The sequence below is a fragment of the Dipodomys ordii genome, unplaced genomic scaffold, assembly GCF_000151885.1.
Source record: "Dipodomys ordii isolate 6190 unplaced genomic scaffold, Dord_2.0 Scaffold2, whole genome shotgun sequence".
Taxonomy (NCBI): domain Eukaryota; kingdom Metazoa; phylum Chordata; class Mammalia; order Rodentia; family Heteromyidae; genus Dipodomys; species Dipodomys ordii.
In genome coordinates, this window is record NW_012267218.1 from 10,107,352 (window position 1) to 10,127,034 (window position 19,683).

At 40.6% G+C, this 19,683-nt stretch overlaps 1 protein-coding gene across 2 annotated transcripts in view; it reads left to right on the top strand.

Annotated features, from left to right (window-relative positions):
• Positions 1–19,444, top strand: part of Smek1 (SMEK homolog 1, suppressor of mek1 (Dictyostelium)) — a 55,816-nt gene extending 36,372 nt beyond the window's left edge. For both annotated transcript variants that reach the window (XM_013015856.1, XM_013015864.1), the window contains exons 8-15: positions 1,828–1,959; positions 2,066–2,168; positions 3,337–3,495; positions 11,375–11,544; positions 13,138–13,280; positions 14,748–14,938; positions 16,094–16,317; positions 18,198–19,444. In XM_013015856.1, coding sequence (XP_012871310.1) covers positions 1,828–1,959; positions 2,066–2,168; positions 3,337–3,495; positions 11,375–11,544; positions 13,138–13,280; positions 14,748–14,938; positions 16,094–16,317; positions 18,198–18,308 — 1,233 coding nt within the window. In that variant the 3' untranslated portion in view covers positions 18,309–19,444. The remainder of the gene's footprint in view (positions 1–1,827; positions 1,960–2,065; positions 2,169–3,336; positions 3,496–11,374; positions 11,545–13,137; positions 13,281–14,747; positions 14,939–16,093; positions 16,318–18,197) is intronic.
• Positions 19,445–19,683: the final 239 nt, after the last annotated feature.

The following is a 19,683-nucleotide window of genomic DNA, read 5'->3' on the forward strand; positions in this document are numbered from 1 at the left end:
TCCTCTTTCCTACCATAAAATTTGGGAATACCTTTTTACATAATCTAAGCTAATCTTACCTCATCCCCTTCAGTGAGGGAGAAAAATGTCCACTTAACTAAAATATACGTGCAGAATTCCAGCCTATGAGAAGTCTTAAATCAGAAAACAACCTGGATGCCGGGGCCTCACACATGTAATTACTCCTAGCTACTCAGGAGGCTTAGATCTGAGGATCACGGTTCAAAGCCAGCCCAGGCAAGAAAGTCCATGAGAATCTTATCTCCAGTAAACCACCAGAAAACCAGAAGTGGTGCTGTGGCTCAAGTGAGTGAGCGCTAGCCTTGAGCTGAAGAGCTGAGGGACAGCGCCTAAGCCCAGAATTCAAGACCTACAACCGGCAAAAAAAAAAAAAATAATAATAACCTTTGTTATTTTTTTTAAATCCTACATAATGTGTTAGATTCAAGTGGAATACTTAGTAAAGTTTATTTTTAAACTATTGCACCAGGTTAGGTGGGAAAAAAGAGTACTGGTTTAAATTAAGTGATTTACCATGATGTTCTTTTAAAAGAAAGTAAAATCTCAGGGTTACCCATTTATTACTGTACTCCATAATACTTTGCTCACATACATAAGGCCTCTTGATTTTCTACTCTTTATGTGGGGAATGCCAGGGTTTAAACTCAGGGCCTTGCACTTAACTTGCTTATTCTTGGCTAGCACTCTTACCAGTTGAACCGTCCTCTAGCCTTGCTTTTTGCTAGGTTTTTTTTTTGTTTGTTTGTTGGAGATATGGAATCTTAGGGGATTTTCTGCCCATGAGGATCATGGCTGGATTTGTATTGTGATTCCCTGTTTCTCTGCTGAGGCTTTCTCAGCCTCCTGGGTAACATTATAGGATTTCAGGAATAAGCAACCTGGGCTGGCTTTCCACTCCGAAGTTTCCCTACACTGTCTGTGTCTTCTCTGCCCTTGGTTTATTTTACCATTAAATATGTGGACAAGAAGTTTTACTGAATCCCTGTTGATTTTTATTTACTCCTAGGCCAGTTAGTAGAACATTAGTCATAAGAGAGGCTTAGGAAAACCAAAGGTTTGTTTTCTTGTCTGTGCATTCGCTACATACTGTAGTTTCATTTTCTGATTCAACTCAGCAATTGCATTCCCAAATATCCCTAAACTTATTTTAAAAGAAGTCTTACATCATGGCCCCAAATGGAGTACAGCTATCATTTGCCAAAAGAGAAGGATCTAATGAAAGTAGAACAATGATAATTCTAGTTATTCTGTTAAAGCTCCAACAATAAATCCTTGAGTTTTCGAGAAGGCTGTTTGTGTTATTAGAGGACATAAAATGTATTAAAATCAATCTGAAAGATTGTTTTTGCTTTAATCAGGAATTTAAAGGCAGTAGAAAAGTTCTTTTAAGCCAAGCACAGATGCCTCACACCTGTAATCCCAGCTACTCAGGATGCTGAGATCTGAGGATTGCGGTTCAAAGCCAGCCTGAGCAAGAAAGTCCATGAGACTCTTATCGCCAATTAACCACCAGAAACCCGAAGTGGCACTGTGGTTCAAGTGGTGGAGAGCTTGCCTTGAGCTGAAGAGCTCAGGGACAGGGCCCAGGCCCAGTGTTCAAGCCCTACAACCTACCAAAAGAAAAATTCTGTTAATAGCCAGAGAGATGGTGTAGTGGTAGAATTCTGGCCTCATAAGCATGAAGCCCTGAGTTTAGACCCAAGCACCCTTCCTACCATAAAGCAGTTATTGTGTTTTGTTTACAGTTAATAAGACAACTAGAGCTCACTGCAAAGCCATCCTTATTGTGTGTATTTTTCTCACTAGGACATTTTGCTCATCAACCTCATTATAGAACATATGATTTGTGATACAGATCCTGAACTTGGAGGAGCAGTCCAACTTATGGGCCTGCTTCGAACTTTAGTTGACCCAGAGAACATGCTAGCCACTGCCAATGTAAGCAATGGGGATTTTTCCTCCTTTTTATAGGTAGTATGTTGTTTGTTGCTGGTAAGAAGAACCAGTGTTGTTAAAGTTCATAGAAGTGTTTTTGATTCTTTAGAAAACAGAGAAGACTGAATTTCTGGGTTTCTTCTACAAGCATTGTATGCATGTTCTCACTGCTCCTTTACTGGCAAATACAACAGAAGACAAGCCTAGTAAAGGTAAGATAATATAGGCTGACAGTTAATGAAGTTCTCAAATGGTGAAATTCAAAGTTGACAGGATAGAGGTAAGGGTAGCAGAGTGTAGTTCCTCTCTCATACCCCTGGTCCCAGAATATTTTTTTAAGAGATACTGAAGGTAAAAATGTTTTTTTTTTTTGGGGGGGGTCCGGTTGTGGGGCCTGAACTCTGGGCCTGGGCACTGTCCCTCAGCTCTTCAGCTCAAGGCTAGTGCTCTACCACTTGAGCCACAGCGCCGCTTCCAGCTTTTTTCTTTTTGCTTATGTGGTGCTGAGGAATCGAACCCAGGGCCTTGAGCATGCAAGGCAAGCGCTCTACCACTGAGCCACTTTCCCAGCCCAAGGTAAAAATGGTTTTAAAAGCACTATAACCAGAAATAATAAAAATGTATACAAAAAGTAAGGCAGTTATTTGTTGGTTTTAGATGCAGTTTTATGTTTTGTTTTGTTTGAAAAAGTGTCTTACTGTGTAGCCCAGGATGGCCACAAATTGGAGGTCATCATGCCTCAGCCTCCTCTGTACTGGGAGACAGTTTGTTTTCACAGTCATGACTAGTTTATTTCTTAGAGCTCAATGTGTGCGTGCGTGCGTGCGTGCGTGCGTGCGTGCGTGCGTGTGTGTGTGTGTGTGTGTGTGTGTGTGTGTGTGTAGGAAGTAGTTTTAAAAAGTTTTACTGGGAAATTTCTTATTGAAGCTCTAGGAATAAGTACATTTTTGTCATGAATTCTAATGTATATTTAACTTGAAACACCACTTTGAAAAAAGGTTAATTTTTTTGTGTCTGTGACTCTAGAATCAAATCTTTAAAATATGACTTTGTTACTGTTGATTATTTTATTCATATTGGGTTCAATCTGTAGAGCATTTATTGGGAACTTGTGGAAAACCTAGTGATATAATTATGTAGGCTCAATAAGAGGAATGAACATAAAGCAGTTGAATTACTTAAGAGGCTTGCTGAATGTAAGCTATAAAGCTAACCCCTAATTATAATTTGGTGTGGACTCAAGTAGTTAAGCTTAAAACACTGTAGTTAGCAGGAGAGGAATAGAGTAATTGTACCAAAGATGAAGCGGTGTCTGGCTGGACCTCTCTTTGTAGTGTACTTGTGTTTAGCATGCATATAATTGTGTTTTGATTACTTTAGATGACTTTCAAACTGCACAGTTACTGGCACTTGTACTGGAATTACTAACTTTTTGTGTGGAGCACCATACCTACCACATAAAGAACTATATTATCAACAAGGATATCCTCCGCAGAGTACTGGTTCTTATGGCCTCAAAACATGCTTTCTTGGCATTATGTAAGTGTTATAGCTTCTGATAGAATTATTTATTGTTCTTCTATATTATGTTGTTGTATCTTTAAATATTTTTGTCTGAGAAGATGACTGATCACAGGTCAGGGGGACCAAGGCCCTCTCTCCTAGTCTGTATCCTTATTTTGTGCAGTTGCTGAGCCTGGGTTATCTTAAATTAAAACCACACTTTACATATGTGAAAACAGCACTTTTGATAATTATCTTAGTACCTGAGGTACAAGGCTGGCCAAATCTGGTCTGTGGCTAGCTTTTTTATAATCCTTAAGCTGAGGAGGGGTTTGTTTTGGGGTTGTACTTGTTTTCCCATGCTTCTATGGGGTTTAGTTTGTTTTAGCACTGGTCCTGGAACTTGAGCTCAGGCCTGGGCACTGTCCTTGAGCTTTTTTACTCAAGAATAGCACTCTACCACTTGAGCCATACCTCTACTTCATGATTTTTGGTGATTGGAGATATGGGTCTCATGTGCTTTCCTGCTCAAGCTGGCTTTGAACAGCAATCTCATCTGCCTCTGAGTAGTTAAGATTACAGCCATGGCTTTTTTCTTTTAAGTAATATTCATATTTACTTTTAGAGCCTTAGGCAGTCAAAGAAAATTGCTAAATAAATAAATCTCAGCCAGAAGCCAGTGACTCAGATCTGTAATGCTAGCTAGCTTATGAGGCTGAGATCCACAAGGTTGAATTTAAAGCTAACCTGGGCAGAAAAGTCTGAGGCTCCATCTAAAAAATAGCCAATATAAAGCTAGGCTAGGGCTGGGAATATGGCTTAGTGGCAGAGCTCTTGCCTAGCATGCCTGAAGCCCTGGGTTCAATTCCTCAGTACTACATACATAGAAAAACCCAGTAGTAGTGCTGTGGTTCAAGTGGTAGAGTGCTAGCCTTGGACAAAAGAAGCTCAAGGATAGAGCCCTGAGTTTAAGCCCCAGGACTGGCAAATAAATAAATAAACAAAATAAATGCTGGGCTAGGGAATGGCTCAAGTAGTGAAGCACCAGCCAAGAAAACCAAATGAGCTGCTAGGCAGTGAGTTCACACCCAAGTGCCAAAATTTTTTTCAATTAAAAAAATAAAGTCATGTTTGGTTAATTGCAAAACAAACAAAAAAAAGATTACAGCCATGAGCCACAAGCCCCCAGTGCCCAGCATGGTTTCTTTTTGTTGTTGTTGTTTTTAAATAGGGTCTTGTGCAGCCCAGGCTGGGCTGGACCTCTGTAACTACTTTAGCCTCCCAGATATGTTACCAACATATCCAGCTTTCTATTGGTAGAGATGTCTCCAGAGCTTTTGGCCCACTGACCTCAAACTGTGATCCTCCTGATCTCAGTCTCCTGAGTAGTAAAATCATGGACTTGAGCCCTGTTAAGATTCGTTTTTATGAACTGGGAATTGGTTCAATCTGTCCTTACTGATAAATTGGCAGCATTTAGAGGTATTCTGTAATCTTTTTTTTTTTTTCCTGTATATTTTGTTTGTTTTGTTGGGGGAAAGGGTCCTGGACCTTGAACTCTGGGGCTGGGCACTGAATCTGAGTTTCTGGTGCTAGCACTCTATCCCTTGAGCCACAGCTCCACTTCCATGATTTTTTGTGGTTAATTGAAAATAAAAGTGTTACAGACTTTTCTGGGCTGGCTTTGAACCTCAGTTGTCAGATCTTAGCCTCTTGAGTAGCTAGGATTATAGGCATGAGCCATCAGTGCCCGGCTCTCTGGAAGCTTTCTAAGAGATACATGCTAGCAGCTCACTTTTGTCTTTTGGTTTTTAAAGGTAAGTTGTGATTTTTTTTTAATTATTATGTCTTTTTAAGACTTTATAGTTGGAAATTTCCCTAGTAAACTATTGGGTAACATTTGTAAAGTTCCCCAACTTAAATTTTTCAGACTAGTCTACACATTGCAATACATAGATCCTAAAGATAGGTGTGGTCAGAACATATTTTCCTTTTGTCACTTGCAGATAAACAGTTCAATTACTTTCCACTGACTGCAAGTCTGATCTCTCTTTCCCTTCCCCCTCCTCCCATTCTCCTTTGTTCTCTCCTGGTCTGTCTCTCCCCAAACTTCCCTTTTCTTACTCTCTCCCTTTTTCCTAGTATTGGGCTTTGAACTCAGAGCTTTCCTCTTACTTGGCTTACTTGCTCATCTGGCTCTTTACCTCTTGGGCATTTATCAACCTAGTATTGTGCTGGTTGTTTTGTAGTTGTTTTTGCCTGAGCTGATTTTAAACCTTGCTCTCTGGTTCTCAGCCTCCAGCGTATATAGGATTACAGGCTGACCTACTGGCTCAAGCACTGATTCTAAGATGTATGTTTTTACACATTGATCATTTAAAGTCAAAGTGAGTTTATAGTTTGTGGCATGACATTATAAATAGTATCTCTGTTCATTTTGTTTTCCTTAGAAGTACGGAAAATACAAGATTTTTTCCCCCATAGATTTGATTTTGGTACTAAGAAAGTGATGATGAGCTGGGTGCCAGTGGCTCACCCTGTAATCCTAGCTACTCAGGGGGCTGAGATCTGAGGGTCATGGTTCAAAGCCAGCCTGTGCAGAAAAGTCCCTGTGAGACTTCTTATCTTTAATTAATCACTCAGATAAAGGGATGTGGAGCTGAGGCTCAAAGCAGTAAAGTGCTAGCTAGCCTTGAGCAAAAGAGCTTAGGGACCGTGTTCCGCCTTGAATTCAAACCCCAAAACTGACAAAAATAAATAAGTAAAAAAGTAAAGATGAACCAAGCACCCATGGCTCATGCCTGTATTCCTAACTACTCAGGAGAATGAGATCTGAGGATCCTGATTCTGAGCCAGAAAAGTCAGTGATACTCTTAGCTCCATTGAACCACAAAATTTACAAGTTGAGGGCGAGGCCTGAGTGGTAGAGCAGTAGCTTTGAGCAAAAAGGCCAAGTGAGAAAGGGAAGCCCTGAGTTGAAGCCCTAGTACCTACACACACGTGAACAAGCATGCGCGCTCATGTGCACACACACAGCACACACACAAAGTGAAGATAGAGGTAAGTGTGGTGGCACAGGCCTATAATCCCAGTTGCTCAGGCAGAGCTGAGAAAATAACAAATAGTTCAAGGCTAGCTTGGGCAAAATGATATATGATTAAGACCTAAATTCATCTTCCAAAGAAATCAATTCATGAAAATCGGACTACAATTTAAGGGTTATATGGAAGTGTAGTGAAAAAAACTTTATTCTAAATGGTGCAGAAAAGAAATGTTTGTAAAAGAGGTAATTGGAGGGCTGGGAAGGTGGCTCAGTGGTAGAGCACTTGCCTTGCATGCCTGAGGCCCTGGGTTCGATTCCTCAGCACCACATAAGCAAAAAGAAAAAAGCCGGAAGTGGCGCTGTGGCTCAAGTGGTAGAGTGCTAGCCTTGAGCTGAAGAGCTGAAGGACAGCGCCCAGGCCCAGAGTTCAGACCCCACGACCGGACCCCAAAAAAAACAAACAAACAAAAAGAGGTAATTGGAGTTTGTCTGCTCATAGGAGAATGTGGCATACTGTTTTGCTGCATTTAGGACATGAATTCCAAGCCAGGGGCTGGTGGCTCATACCTGCAGTCTTAGCTAGCTGCTCAGGAGGCTGAGATCTGAGGATTGCGGTTCAAAGCCAGCCCGGGCAGGAACATCCGTGAGACTCGTATCTCCAGTAAACCACTAGAAAACCGGAAGTGGCGCTGTTGCTCAAGTAGAGCGCTTACCTTGGGCTGAAGAGGGCAGGGACAGCGCCCAGTGCCCAGAGTTCAAGCCCCATGACCGACCAAAAAAAAAAAAGGGCCATGAATTCCAGTGGAGAGTGTGGAGTGGCAGCTGAAAGGGAAGGCCTCTTCTCCCTATTTCTTTGCTTTGCAATATTGTAAAGGCATTTTTCCCCTGTAAACTCAATGAGAAATATCATTGTAAGTAAATGAAGGTTGATAGAAAGTAAATGAAGGTTTTTAGGAAATATGCTAGCAAAATTTTAGTTATCTTTTTTTGTTGTGGATACTTTATAAACTGAGGTTATTGTTAGACCTAACTCCTTGAAGTGGACCTTTCTCCCGAGAATTGAGAGTGAATCTAAGGGAAGGTACCAGACACTGAAAAGCCCTTTCAAAAAGTCTTAGCTGGCTGGGTGCCTGTGGCTCACGCCTGTAATCCTAACTACTCAGGAGTCTGAGATCTGAGAATCACAGTTCAAAGCCAGCCCAGGCAGGAAAGTCCGTGAGACTCTTATCTCCAATAAACCACCCAGAAAACCAGAAGTGGCTCAAGTAGTAGAGTGCTAGCCTTGAGATGAAGAGCTGAGGAACAGTGCCAGGCCCATAGTTCAAACCCCATGACTAACACCCTCCCCCCCCAAAAAAAAAAGTATGAGCTGAGCTGGGTACAGGTGGCTCACGCCTGTAATCCTGGCTACTCAGGAGGCTGAGGCCTGAAGATAATCTTTTTTTTTTTTTCTTTTTTCCTCTTTTCTTTTTGTTGGTTGTAGGGCCTGAACTCTGGGCCTGGGCACTGTCCCTCAGCCCTTCAGCTCAAGGCTAGCACCCTACCACTTGAGCCATAGCACTACTTCCAGCTTTTTCTGCTTATGTGGTGCTGAGGAATTGAACGCAGGGCCTCATGCATGCAAGGAAGCACCCTACCACTGAACCACCTTCCCAGCCCCTGAAGATTTCTAAGTCAGCCTGGGAAGGAAAATATGAGACTTTATCTCCAATAAATGACAAAAAAAAAAAAAACCCATAGGTGGAGCTGTGGTAGATTGCTAGTCTTGAGCATAAGAAGTTCTGAGTTCAAGCCCCAGGACCAGCCCCTCCCCATGCCCCCCCCTAAAAAAATGAGCTGCATAGGAAACATTTTTCCCCCCAAGGGTTTCTAAAAACTGCACAAATTAGATATATGAAATAAAAGAATTACTACTTAACTAGATGTACATGTATAAATGAAGAACAGTTAGATGTATAGCAGGAAACATTATAAGTTGTTTTCAATCAACTACTAGAAAACTAGACTAAGTGGTGCTGTAGCTCAAATTGGTAGAGCTTATCCTTGAGCTGAAGAGCTGAGGGAAAGCGCCCAGGCCCAGAGTTCAAGCCCCAAGACCGACCAAAAAATTTAGGACTGAGATGTATCTTCGTGGTAGAATGTTACTTGGCATGCACATGCACAAGGTTCTGTATTTGAGTCCCCAGAACTAGACTTGGTTACAGGCTTTTATGCAGGTAGCATTAGATACTTAGGAGACAAAGAAGACTTAATATATAAAGTCTCTTGTTGGGTAAGATTAAGACAGTGTTTTAAAAAAGTAATTGGGGGGCTGGGAAGGTGACTCAGTGGTAGAGCGCTTGCCTGGACTGGCTTTGAACTGTGATCCTCAGATCTCAGCCTCCTCAGTACCAGGATTACAGGCGTGAGCCACTGTACCCGGCTTTGAAATTATTCCATTTTTATTTTATTTTTTAATTCTTGTTTGCCAGTCTTGGAGCTTGAACTCAGGGCCTGGGCACTGTCCCTGAGCCTCTTTTGCTCTACCACTTGAGCCACAGAGCCACTTCTGGCTTTTTCTATGTTGTGGTACTGAGGAATCGAACCTAGGGTTTCATGTATACAAGGCAAGCACTCTACCACTAAGCCACATTCCCAGCCCAAGATAATTGAAATTAAGCACAAGATGTTCTCAACATAAGGTTAGTAAGTTCAGAGTGTACTTTACATGGGAAATGCTAGGGTGATGCCAAATTTGCCTGTCCTGAAAGCCTTCTCTAGTCTCCTGTTAGTGAATAAACTTCTTAGAACTCACTGTAAAATTTGGAAAGCAGCTTTTTAAAAATCAACCAAAAACCTTGTTTCCATTTGCTGGAGTACATTTTGATAAATATTATTATATGATCAGACACACGTGGGCATTATGCCTTGTGTTTCTCCCTTGAGAATATCCTCATTTGGTCTTGCTGTGTGAATACCTAGAGTCCTGTATAATTTTATCTTGTTCCAGGGAAAACAGCTTTTTTTTTTTTCCTTTTAAATTGTTACTATAAAGGTGATATATAAAGGGATGGAAAGCAGGTTTTTATTCAACAGAAAGAAATCATGGTTGGATATTTTTTTGTGCTTTTTTTAATTTTGGGGATTTAAATTTAAAGATATTGATAAGAATAAGTGAGGGCAAATGGGAATGAGGATTCCCCCTTCTCCCCTTCCACCTTCAACAAAAAGATCTTCAGAATCGCCTTTCTACCTAAGTAGTTCCTACATAGAAATACTTTCAAGAATGTAGGGCTGCCATCTGCATGCCTTTGTTCGGAGGGCTTTCTAGAAAGGGTGGGGTTTCTTTTCCCACACCTAGGAACTGTGTCAGTCCTTAGAGGGACTAGAGAGTTTATGTTGTCCTAGGACACAAGTCTACACAAAGCCTGCAGAATTGGAGTACCAATCTTAGAATAATAGTAGCTCTTGTTGAAAGCATAAAATCTGGCCTATTAGCATTAACTCTTAAGTATTCATTTTTATTCTACCAAGTAGAACTGTCACTGCATTTCTTTCTCAGTTAACAGTTAACAAAAGCCCTGCACCAAAAAAAAAAAAAAAAAAAGAATCGTGACTCTTGCTTGGCTTTGATTTTGTTGCCCAGAATGATACCTCTTAAGTTTAAAACAACTTCACCATGCTTATTTTTGGAAGTACTCAGCTAAAAACAAAACAAAACAATTAAGAAAATGCAGTTATTCTATAAACTATTTTGAAATTCCCTGCCCAGAGTATCTCTTTAGAAAGAGACACTCTTAAGTTGGATTGTTAAGGCAGTTTATAATCAGCTGTACCTAATTGGGCATTCACTTGTGGACCTCTTTCTGCCAAATAAAGAAAAATTGAGCTGCTTTACTCCTCTGCCTTCCCACCCAGAAACCGTGTCAGCATGGTTGCCTGGCTACCTGCTCATGAAGGACTTGATTAATAACAAATTGGCAATTTAACGAGCCACTTCCATGATCTCCAAAGAAACCAAAATACAAACACAATATTTAATCTTGCCAACCGAAGACGATGTGACTGCACGAAGTGAGTATGCTTTTTTGAACTGTTTGCAATAACTGGGGCATTAACTTACTGATAATTCCTTGTAGGTAAATAGGGCTTTGTTGAAGTCTAGCTGTCTATGTATATTTGGATCTTGACGAATGGTGACTTAAGTAACTCCCCATACTTCAAGATACAAATATTCCTTTTCATCCGTAAGTTAAAGCCTAATTAATTGTAAAAAAGGAAAACTAAGAAAACAATTAAAAAGCATACTCGCTGTGCAATAAACAAAGAGGACCACATTTAAACAACATCCTCTAATTTCTAAAGAATGGGAAGGCAAATTTGGGATCATGCAGAGTTTTTATGGGTTGACAGCCTTTACATCCATCCACAGACAACCAATGTAAATCCTAGAACTCTCGTGCAAAATGATAATAAAAAGAGTGTCCAGAATTAATGGAGATCAAATTCTTATACAGTGGATTGCCCTAATAAAATACGTTTTTCTATTGCTTAAAAAATATTTTATTAAAAAGATATTGTTGGGAATTTTTCACCTTAAATAGTAGGAGAGACATCTTAAATAAGATGGACATTAGTAGCTGTCTTATTTCCAGAATTTTTATGGCTTTCTAAGACTTGGGTTCTATGACAACATACACTCCTTTCAGAATATATTTTCTGGCAGTACTTTTAAAATCCTTATCTTTAGGTTTTCATTTCCAGAGGTGCTAACAACATATCACTGTACACAAAAAATTACCAGTACTTGTTAAACAGGTTTTGTTGATATTGTTTTGGTAAGTCTAAAATACAGAAATGTGTGACTTAAACAACAATGCCTCTGTGTTTCAGGTGCCCTTCGTTTTAAGAGAAAGATTATTGGCCTAAAAGATGAGTTTTATAACCGCTACATAATGAAAAGTTTTTTATTTGAACCGGTAGTCAAAGCATTTCTCAACAATGGATCCCGCTACAATTTGATGAACTCTGCCATAATAGAAATGTTTGAATTTATTAGAGTGGTAGGTTCTATGTTTCTTAATTAGACTTTTGATTTGAATTGAGAATTGCATTATTGACTGGTATTTTGACTTGCAGTTATGTGTGGAAATATTGGAAAGAAAAACCATGATGCCAAAGACTTGTGAGCAATTCAATTCAGACTAGTAAAATCTAGAATATCTCATAGCAATCTTTATAGAGTAGTTTGAAAGCAATTTAACAGTTATGTTAATCAGTTAAGAAACTTGGAATTGCTGGGTGCCAGTGGCTCATGCCTGTAATCCTAGCTACCCAGGAGGCTGAGATCTGAGGATCATGGTTCAAAGCAGCTCAGGCAGGAAAGTCCTCGAGACTCTTACTCCAATAAACCACCAGAAAACCGGAAGTGGCTCCAGCAGTAGAGCGCTCGCCTTGAGCTGAAGAGCATAGGGACAATGCCCAAGCCCAGAGTTCAAGCCCCAGGACCAACAAAAAAGAAGAAGAAGAAACTTAGAGTTAACAGACAAGCATTTGAATGTTTTTTTTTTTTTGGATCTTCACTTGTTGCTATAGGACAGTTTCATAATAAATGCTTCGTGGGTTTTTGTTGCTGTTGTTTTTTGTTGTGGGCATAGAACTCAGGGACTGGGCACTGTCCCTGAGCACTTTTGCTCAAGGCTGGTGTTCTTCCATTTTGAACCACAGCATCACTTTTAGTTTTCTGATGGTAAATTGGAGATAAGAGTCTCATAGACTTTCCTACTGGGCTGGTTTTGAACCACAATCCTCAGATATTGGCCTCTTGAATAGCTAGGATTACAGGCATGACCACCATGTCTGGCTCTTCTTGGTTCTTTAATAACTACTGACATGAATGCAATCTGCATAACTCTGTGGCATGCTTTAAAAAGTAATTATAGTAAAATAATGCTGGGTGTGGCAGCATGTATGTGTGATGGCTGAGGGAGGCTTGGCAGCTCAGGTCAGCCTAGAATACCTAGCAAAAAAATTATGGTAAAATACACATAGTATAAGGTTTGCCATTCTGAATTTATACTCTAAGGGTAATTATCTTAGAGTTGTTATTTATTATGTGATCATCACCATTATCAAGTTCTGAACATTCTGTGGCACGATTTTAAAATCCTCAGTGCAGAGATAAGTAGTCATAATCCTTCAAATAGGATGTGTACATAAACTTTGAAAAGACCTGTTAACAGTTCTGAGGCATACTAAAAACTTCTGAAGTAAAGCCGGCACCAGTGGCTTGTGCATAATCTTACCTAATCCAGGAGGTTGAGAAAGGATCAGGATTCCCAGCTATCCAAGGAAGGAAAGTATGAGAGTTTTATCTCCAATTAATGCCAGAAGTGGAGCTGTAGTTCAACTGTAGAGCACAAGCCCTGAACAAAAAGCTCAAGGATAGCACCCAGGCTCTGAGTTCAAGCCCTAAGACTGGCACAATAGAGGGGGGAAAAACAACAGCTGCTCACATGGCCAGTATGTTATTCCATTTCTATTAGTTTTCACTGAGATTGTATAATCTTGTGAAATCCAACTTTTTGGTGAGTTTTATTTACCTTGTCAAAATGATATTTTCCTGTCATTAATTTCAGTATAACTCTTTTCTGTAGGAAGATATAAAATCATTAACTGCTCATGTAATTGAAAATTACTGGAAAGCACTGGAAGATGTTGATTATGTGCAGACATTTAAAGGATTAAAACTGAGATTTGAACAACAAAGAGAAAGACAAGACAACCCCAAACTTGACAGGTAAATAAGTTAACCATATATTTGAACTGTTCTTTATCCTTTAATAAGTTGTATAGTACCTCTGTTTGTGTTAGTTGTTTTGTTGATTTGGTATTTTTTGGCTTGGCTGGGGGAGGTAGGCAGATAGGTTTTTCTGAAGCTATAGGTAGATACTAACTAGTATGATGCAGAGATAACATTGTTTGTGTCTGTGATACCAGGTGATAGTTCTGGTATTCAAAACTACATCAGGATACTGTTTTTTTTTTTTTTTTTTTATGGGTCCGTTCATGGGGCCTGAACTGTCCCTCAGCTCTTCAGCTCAAGGCTAGCGCTCTACCACTTGAGCCACAGCGCCACTTCCGGCTTTTTTTTTCTGCTTGTGGGGCTGAGGAATCGAACCCAGGGCCTTGAGCATGAAAGGCAAGCGCTCTACCACTGAACCACCTTCCCAGCCCAGAATGCTGTTCTTTCTTGCTTTAAATTACAAATTATTTTATACAAATTAGTTTATGCACTGTATAGTTTTCTAAATGTTTGGGTTCATATTTATAGTGTACTTTTACATATATACCTAGTATTTGTCAATTCCTAACAAGTTGACATGTTTAATAATTGATCTGTAATGGTATGATTTTGATAGTAAGTTTGACTCCACTAGTTAATAATAGATAAGATGGCATGTGTGGTGAATTGATTGTCTTCAGACTCTGTGTGTTTATTCCTATTAAGATTATCTAATACTAGCCAGGTGCCAGTGTGATGAATTGATTGTCTTCAGACTCTGTGTTTATTCCTATTAAGATTATCTAATACTAGCCAGGTTCCAGTGACCTAGCCATATACTACTAGCTACTTAGGGATCTGAGATCTGGAAGATCACCATCTGAGACTAGACAAAGTAGAAAAGTCTGCTTAATAAGAAAAGTCTTCTAAATAACTCAACAACCAGGCTGAAAGTGTGGTGCAAGAATCTTAAGTTCGAGGCCCAGCACCAACCCCCAAAAGAAGGCTTTATTTATTTATTTTTCCCTTTGGTCATGGAGCTTGAACTCAAGGCCTTGGCACTTGCCCTGAGCTCTTTTTTGCTCAAGGTGAGCACTGTACCACTTGAGCCAGAGCTCCACTTCCAGTTTTCTGGTGGTTAATTGGAGATAAAAGTCTCATGGAAGGGCTGGGAAGGTGGCTCAGTGGTAGAGCGCTTGCCTTGCGTGCCTGAGGCCCTGGGTTCGATTCCCCAGCACCACATAAGCAAAAAGAAAAAAAGCCAGAAGTGGCGCTGTGGCTCAAGTGGTAGAGCGCTAGCCTTGAGCCGAAGAGTTGAGGGACAGAGTTCAGGCCCCACAACCGGACCAAAAAAAAAAAACAAAAACTCATGGACTTTACTGCCCAGGCTAGTACTGAACTGCAATTCTTAGATTTTAGCCTCTTGAGTCGCTAGGATTAAAGATGCAATGAATATATTTATTTTCTTCTCTTTATTCATAGCATGCGGTCAATCTTGAGGAATCATAGGTATCGACGAGATGCCAGAACACTAGAAGATGAAGAAGAGATGTGGTTTAACACAGATGAAGATGACATGGAAGATGGAGACACTGTAGTGTCTCCATCTGATAAAACGAAAAATGATGATGACATTATGGATCCAATAAGTAAATTCATGGAAAGGAAGAAATGTAGGTTGAAAATGAGGAAAAACGATGGCTTTCTCATTTCATTCTAGGTTTATTTCCTGCCAAAATAGTCAGCATGTTGACTGTTGCTCTGTAGGTATAGCTAGCTGAGTCCCTAGCTCTGTTGTGAAAGTGTACATTGTTTTTACTTTTAAAATGAGTTTACCTGTCTGGACGCCGGTGGCTCACGCCTGTAATCCCAGCTACTCAGGAGGTTGAGAGCTGAGGATCACAGTTCAAAGCCAGCCCCGGGCAGGAAAGTTCGTGAGATTCTTACCTTCAATTAAACACCTGAAAACCGGAAGTGGCACTATGGCTCAAGTGGCAGAGCGCTAGCCTTGAGCTAAAGAGCTCAGGAACAGCACCCAGGCCTAGAGTTCAAGCCCCATGACCGACCCACACCTCTCCCCCCTCCCCCCCTAAAAAAATGAGTGTACCTGCAACTCACACCTGTAATTATAGTTAACTCAGAAGCTGGAGACCTGAGGATTTACAGCCCAAAGCTAGCACAGACAGTTTGTGATACTCTTATCTCCAATTAGCCACCCCAAAAAAAGCTGGATGTGGAACTATGGCTCAAGTGGTAGAGCACTTAGACAAGCCAAAACTGCTCAGGGACAGCCCTAGGCCCTGAGTTCAAACCCCAGAATCAGTACCAAAAATCAAAACCTGAGTGAGTAAAGATGACTCTGTTATTTCTGGGAGGTAAGAATACAAAATGTGATAGTGAAAGTTTCATTCCTTCTTGTAAAATTTAGTGGGTTCAATTCAGTGATAAGCTTTGTTCATCATTCCCAAGTTCTTCCTCAGCAAATAGAAAAGGTTGGTGATGTTTTAGTACCACATCCATTAGAGGTCTTAAAAATCAGTATGGATTCTGGGCACTGGTGGTTCAGGTCTGTGATCCTTAGCTACTTGGGAGGCTGAGATCTGAGATCCTGCCTGTCTGAGCAGGAAGGTCCATGAGACTTCTCTCCAATTAACCACCAGAAAACAGAAGTGGCACTATAGTTCAAGGTATAGAGTATTAGCCTTGAGCAAAAGAGCTCAGGGACAGACAGTGCCTAGGCCCTGAGTTTAAGCCCTATGACCAACCCCGCCCCCCCCCCCAAAAAAATGAGTATGGGTAACAGCTATTGACCATATTCTTGTTTTTAGTAAAAGAAAGTGAGGAAAAAGAGGTGCTTCTGAAAACGAATCTTTCTGGACGGCAGAGCCCAAGTTTTAAGCTTTCCCTGTCCAGCGGGACAAAAACTAACCTCACCAGCCAGTCATCGGCAAACCTGCCAGGATCTCCAGGATCACCTGGATCCCCAGGGTCTCCAGGCTCTCCTGGATCCGTCCCTAAGAGTACATCTCAGACGGCAGCTATTACCACAAAGGTACAAATTTTGTCTCCTAGATTCACATTCTGTCCTTTTCTCTCTAGATTTTAAGTTTCCCTAACAGTCATTGTAATCACAGTTCCCTAAAATTCTCCTTAGAAAGGAACACAATAACAAAATGTAGAAAAGCCCGGCACCAGTGGCTCACACTTGTAGTCCTAGCTACTCAGGAGGCCGAGATCTGAGGATAGAGGTTCAAAGCCAGCCCGGGCAGGAAAGTCTGTAAGACTCTTATCTCCAATAAAAACCACTAGAAAACCAAAAGTGGCACTGTGGCTTAAGCGGTAGAGCACTCGCCTTGAGCTGAAGAGCACAGGGACAGTGCCCAAGCCCAGAGAGAGTTCAAGCCCCATGACGGACCCTCCCCCCCCCCAAAAAAAAAATGTAGGAAATACATCTCAGAACAAAGTTTAATTCTTCTGGTTGCCTTTTACGAGGACTTTTTTAAAGCATAAATTAACTTAATTATTGGACTAACTGTTTAACAGGCTTTCATTGGGATTCACTGATCTAAATTCGAACTATAATGTCTATGACCGTCTCTTTTCCTCTGACATTAGCAGGAAAACCCCACTCAGGACTAATGAATGATCAGAGAAGCTGAAATGAAGGGACAGGCTGAGAGCAAAGCAATATGAATTCTCTGTGTAAGGGCACAGCAATGGGTTCTGGGGTGGGATCAGGCTGACAGGAAACCTGGATGAATAAATGAGGATACACACAGATAAGCTTCCATAGCTTGTCTGTCCTCATTTTAGGTTGTCAGTCTTCTGCAGTTTGTTTCCTTCTCCTAAGTGATTTGCTAGGAGAATTATTTTATTTTTATTTTTTGCTGGTCCTGGAGCTTGAACTCAGACCTTAGGTACTGTCCCAGAGCCTATTTGTGCTCAAGACTAGCGCTCTAGTCAGATGCTGGTAGCTCAGATGCTGGTAGCTCATACCTGTAATCCTAGCTACTCAGAAGAATGAGATCTGAGGAAAGTGGTATGAAGCCTGGCCAGGCAGGAAATTCCATGAGACTCTTTTCTCCAGTAAACTACTCAAAAAAGCAGGAAGTGGTGCTATGTCTCAATTGGTAGAGTGCTTGCCTTGAGCAAAAAGAAGCTCAGGTACAGCGCCGAGACCCAGTGTTCAAACCCCAAGACTAGCAAAACAAAAACAAAAAACAGACAAGCACTCTAAACAATTGAGCCACAGCACCACTTCTAAGCTTTTTTTTTTGGAGGGGGGGGGTCGGTTGTAGGGCCTGAACTCAACCTGGGCACTGTTCCTGAGCTCTACCACTAGAGCCACAATGCCACTTCCAGCTTTTTCTGCTTATGTGGTGCTGAGGAATCCAACTCAGGGCCTCATGCATGCAAGGCAAGCACTCTACCACTGAGCCACCTTCCCAACCCCCACTTCCAGCTTTGAATAGTTTATTGGAGGTACGTCTCATGGACTTTTCTGCCCAAGGTAGCTTCAAACAGCTATACCCAGATCTTAGCTTCCTAAGTAGCTAGTGTTACAGGCGTGAGCCACTGGCACTGGCTAGGAGAATTTTGTTTTTGTTTTGTCTGTCTTGGGGCTTGAACTCTGGGCCTGGGCGCTGTCCCTCAGCTCTTCAGCTCAAGGCAAGCGCTCTATCGCTTGAGCCACAGCGCTACTTCCTAGGAGAATTTTTTTGTTAATATTAGGTAATTTATTTTTTTCCTTCTAAAATGTATGATTAGGAAAATAGAAGAATAATGAGTTTCACTCTCACACAGTCCCATCTCCCAGATAAAACCATAAGTTAATGTGTTGAGGTAAGATCTCTACTTTTTCTAGTCCTAAACCCACAGGTATTTTTAGAGATAGTGTTTTGTTCTTTAAGCAATCTGTATTTCTATCTGCAGGGAGGACTTGTGGGTCTGGTAGATTATCCTGATGATGATGAAGATGATGATGAGGATGAAGACAAGGAAGACACTCTACCATTGTCAAAGAAAGCAAAATTTGAGTCATAATAATGGCAACTGCCTATGATCAGTACCTGTTGACAAAACTGGTTCTCTACCCCTCCCCCCTACAGAAATCCACAACAAAGCGCAGTGATCTCTTGTGAATAACTGATGCAGATCAGCTGCGTACACTGGACTTCTGCTCATCAAGTGCCAATTCAATGGAGCAGGAGGAGGGGATACCATGCTTATAGGGGAAGATTTAAGCCTTTGAGCTCTCCAGCTTGGACCACACATTGCCCTTTTCTCAGGGAAGGAAATGGAAACAAAAAGCCAACAGGGCAGGGGTTTTGTAAGTGGAACTCTGGATTGACTGGTCAGTTGCTACAATCAGAACATGCTTTCTTGGACCATGTTTGAGACTTGGAAGAATGAGCCTTTCTGCCATAGTTCTTCACTAGATAAGGATGCCAGCAGTTTCTTTGTTTAAAGAGACCTGCCTTTAAAATCCATACATTCTGAACATTTTAGTCAAGTTTCAACAGGTTTGGAAAACCTCTGTGGGGGTGGGGCAAATACAAAGTTTCCTCTTTTTTATCTGTTCCCTTTGCCCTTCAAACTGCAGATTTTTTTTTTTTTTTGTAAAGTGGGGATTTGTCCCTACTTGATTAAAGATTGAGTGGAATTCTAGATGTGGTCATTTGTGTCATAATTTTTTTAAAAAAACATTTTTTCCTCCCCTGAGTGTATGCTTAGTTGTTAAATATATATATTTGGGACCATTAAAACATTTTTTGATGTAATATAACCTGACGTTGTGCTGGTACCTGTTTTACCATGTGTAATTTTTGTTCTACATCACAGTTCTTAATTTGTTTAGAGTTTTATGAAAGATGGTATAGTTTTTATTGACAAAAGCAAATTAATCTTACAACTATGTGCATACAAAAGCAATACTATTTTGTGACTAAGTATTTTATATTAAAATTTACATCAGCAACTGTCTCAAGATTTCAGGGAAATAGAGTGGAATTTAAAAAACAGTTTTGTTAAACTTAGACACATGAAATTAGTATTCCAAAGAGATTCTAAAATTTCATATCTTGGGGAAATGACGGTACATTAAATCAAAATTGAGGATGGATGATTTAAAAAACATTTGACTTTTGAATAATAAAAAGAAAAGTGAAGAGCAAGAGAAATTGTATTAGTTGTATGTTTCTTTTCTTTCTTTTTCTTTTTTAACTATTCCCTTTGGAATACCAGTGTTTCCTAAACAAGTAAGGGCCATCATCTACCACTTTATTAAAGCTCTATTTGGGGGACTGGAGGTAAAGCTTACGGTGGCACACTTGTCAAGCAGTAGGCATGAAGCACTGGCTTCATCCCTAGCACCACCAAAAGAAAGTAGACTTATTGTTAGATATGAAATTATTTTAAG